The following is a 3,705-nucleotide window of genomic DNA, read 5'->3' as shown; positions in this document are numbered from 1 at the left end:
GCTGAACCGGTCTGCGGGGAGCTGAGGCTGGGGAGGAAGAATGCGGGTCTATTTAATGGTCTTCTGCCTTATTTGCTGCACTGTGAACGGGCAAGTAGTGTATTCCATCGCTGAGGAAACGGAGCGTGGAGCATCTGTTGGGAACATAGCGAAGGATTTAGGAATAGATGCAGCTACACTTTCAGCTCGGAAATTTCGCATGATCACCGGTTCAAGTAAGCAATATTTTAATATAAATGCAAGCACGGGGGCTTTGTCTATTAACGACCCCATAGACAGAGAGCAGCTTTGTGAATTAAAGTCTGCCTGTCTTCTGAATTATGAACTTGTGTTAGAAAACCCTCTAGAGCTTTATAGGATGGAATTTAAAGTCTTGGACATAAATGACAATTCCCCCAGCTTTCCTTTAAGTGAATATCATATAAACGTGCCTGAGTTCCTGTCACCTGGGGCACGGTTTACGCTCCCCAGCGCCCAAGATCTTGATGAAGGTACGAACAGTGTCCAGAATTATACTCTGAGCCCTGACGAACATTTCCATTTGGAAATGCAGACACGCGGGGATGGGAGCAAATATCCTGAATTGGTGCTGAAGAAAGCCCTAGACAGGGAGCAGCAAGCCACTCACAGACTTGTCCTTACAGCAAAAGATGGTGGGGATCCTCCAAAGTCTGGTGATGTCCCAGTCATTGTGACTGTGCTGGACACCAATGACAATGCACCAGAATTTGAACACTCAGTCTACAGGGCGAGTATCTTGGAAAACTCCCCCAGTGGCACTTTGGTAGTGCAAGTGCATGCCACAGACTTGGATGAAGGTCCAAATGGAGATGTCAGGTATTCATTTGTCAATACTACTTCTGCTGATTTACAGCGAATGTTCTCAGTTCATCCTCACACTGGGGAGGTGACAGTCAATGGCATTTTAGCTGTTCAGAGACCTCTCCTTGAGATGCTTATTGAGGCCAGGGACAACGGGGCATTTGGCATGTCCAGCACAGCTAAGCTGCTGGTGGAAATCACTGATGTGAACAATCATGGCCCAGAGATAACAATTACATCCCTTTCCAGTCCCGTTCCTGAGGATGCTGTTCCTGGCACAGTGATAGCTCTGCTGAGTATTATGGATAAGGACCCTGGGGAGAATGGAAAAGTAACCTGCCAGATCCCTGATAACCTTCCCTTCCAGTTGAAGCCTTCCCTTGAAAGCTACTACAGCCTGGTCACCAGTGGGCTTCTGGACCGAGAGCTGATCAGTGGGTACAACATCACCATTACTGCCACAGACTTGGGCTCTCCACCCATCACCACTCAGAAGACCCTTTGGGTGCAGATTTCTGATGTGAATGATAATGCCCCAGTTTTCAGTGCTGACACGTTTGATGTGTTTGTGGAGGAGAACAATCCACTTGGTGCTTTTCTCTACCAGGTCTCAGCATCTGATGCTGATATGGGTGAGAATGGACGGGTCTCTTACATGCTCAGGAATTCCACAGTTGCAGGTAGTGCCCTGGCCAGCCTTTTATCTGTGAGCTTGGCCAATGGGAGCATCTATGCAAAACGTGCCTTTGACTTTGAGCAGCTTAGGAGCTTCTATTTCCAAGTGGAAGCCAAGGACAATGGGTCACCAGCCTTGAGTGCTGCCATAACTGTGAATGTTTACATCTCAGACCAGAATGACAATGCCCCAGCCATCCTGTACCCCACCAGCCAGAATGGCTCAATAGCTGTGGAAGTTGTGCCCCGCCTGGCTGATGAGGGCTACCTGGTGACCAAAATAGTGGCGGATGATGAGGACAATGCACAGAATGCCTGGCTCTCCTATCACCTCACCCAGTCCTCTGACTCCAACCTGTTCCATTTGGCATCGCACTCTGGTGAGCTGCGTACCACACGCTCCATGCGCTCCACTGACTTCCTCAAGCACAAGGTGGTTGTTGTGGTGCAGGACCATGGGGATCCGCCGCTCTCCTCTACTGTGACAGTGGGCATCCTGCTGGCTGACACCCTGCCCCAGGCACTGCCAGACTTTGATGACAGCGGGGAGCCACCGCCACTGCTCAACACTACAAACATCTACTTGATTGTTTCCCTTGCCTGTGTCTCTTGCATCTTTGCAGCGTTCCTCCTCTTTCTTGCCATTGTGCGGCTGTGCCGCTGCCAGACTTGCTGCTGCTGCAGCTGCTGCTGCCCAGCTGATGAGTATACAAAGTATTGCTATAGTGTGCACATGCTTCCCAGCTCCCACCTCCCACCGGACATGCTGGAGGTCACTGGTGTGGGTAAACTGACTCATACCTACTTGTACAGGGCATCTGTAGGTCTTGGGCCTAGTAATGACAGTGTCCCAAATGGTGATGCTGGGAACGTTCCCAGTGGCTCAAGGTTACAAGTGCCAGGACCCTGCATCCAAGTGCAGCAGGTCCAAAGTGATCGGTTGAGTGCTGTCCTTGTGGTAAGTACTTCTTCCTTTTACTTTTTTTTTTTTTTTTCCCAGGGTCAGAGCCTTGCGTCTACACTGGGTTGCTGTCAGTGCAGAAGAAGGTACTGAGGGTATTTGCAGGAGAGCAGGTGTCATTTCATGCCACCTGGAGGAAACTTTAGTTCTTTTTCTCTCTTTCCTAAAGCCAAGATCTCTTTGGGTGAAATACGGTCGTGGGATGACAAAAGATTTTTTTTTTTTTTCCCCACAAACATTTAGGAGCTTCAGACTTAACTGAAGGTAAAGAAGATGTAAGTGAAAACTAAATACCTTGCAAGCTGTGCCATTGTCTTCAGATAGCTAAGTAGGGGCATGGTAAGAGTCCATGCAAGTTTCTAATCCATGGCTGGTTCTCATTTATACTGTAATTATTCCCGTCCCGCCCCCAATCCTGAGATTTTTTCACTGAGGTGTAAGTAGTTTACTGAGCCAAGATGTTGGTTTACAATGCCCAAGGTAAGCCTGTGTTGGCATTACAGGAATTCAACATCTAGCAACTCTTCAGGAAATGTAATTTGTAGTGCTTATCTCTCTTTCCAAGCAATCCATAGATTTTGTGAATCAAAAATAATTCTCATCTGAGCCTCTGAACAAGCTGGTTTCTTGTCAGTGCTGTGATGGGTGACTTTGCAGAAGAAAATATCTTACATGGATTGCAGCGTAGGGCTACAAGGTGGGATATGTCTGCAGGTCTGATCTGCTGGGTGTTGCTGTGTCACTTGTCCAAGCTTCAGTTTTCTTAAATGCAAAATAACACTCATATTTTCAAAAGGTGCTGTGAGTCGTCTTTATATTTTTGTGAAGTTTTGAAATGTTTTGCCTGCTGACTGTCAAATTTCCTTAGTGTGCATAATGGTAACTAACCACTGTTGGTTCTGTCTAGGCCAGTACTCTGTGGTAAAAGCTATTCCAGAAGTTTCTAAGGCAAATGTAAGAACCCATGTTAGACAGGCATGGTATAATCTGCTTCCTGCAGTTGTTTTTATCCTAATTTACAATTAGTAGAGGTTGTCCTAAGTTTGGGACCATTATGTTTATTTTAATCTTTGAAATCATTATTATGCCTTTAAATACATGTAAATGGCCAGCTCCTTTTTGAACCTTGATGTAAAGGTAGATTCAGCAACTTCTTTGCATAATCAAAATGCGTATTCAGCTATATAACACTTCCTTTTATAACTCTTGAATTTCCAAGTAGTGATTTTTAGTAAGTTTTCCCTTGT

At 46.3% G+C, this 3,705-nt stretch overlaps 1 protein-coding gene across 1 annotated transcript in view; it reads left to right on the top strand.

Moving 5' to 3' along the window:
- The window catches only part of LOC104291444 (protocadherin alpha-C1-like), a 13,181-nt gene extending 9,798 nt beyond the window's left edge, over positions 1 to 3,383 (top strand). The window contains exons 2-3 of the mRNA XM_009890679.1: positions 1,049 to 2,455; positions 3,366 to 3,383. Coding sequence (XP_009888981.1) covers positions 1,049 to 2,455; positions 3,366 to 3,383 — 1,425 coding nt within the window. The remainder of the gene's footprint in view (positions 1 to 1,048; positions 2,456 to 3,365) is intronic.
- Positions 3,384 to 3,705: the final 322 nt, after the last annotated feature.

This window comes from Charadrius vociferus, unplaced genomic scaffold (genome assembly GCF_000708025.1).
Source record: "Charadrius vociferus isolate BGI_N301 unplaced genomic scaffold, ASM70802v2 scaffold828, whole genome shotgun sequence".
Lineage (NCBI taxonomy): Eukaryota > Metazoa > Chordata > Aves > Charadriiformes > Charadriidae > Charadrius > Charadrius vociferus.
The sequence above is the reverse complement of the archived record's forward strand: the minus strand, read 5'-3'. Positions and strand labels throughout refer to the sequence as shown.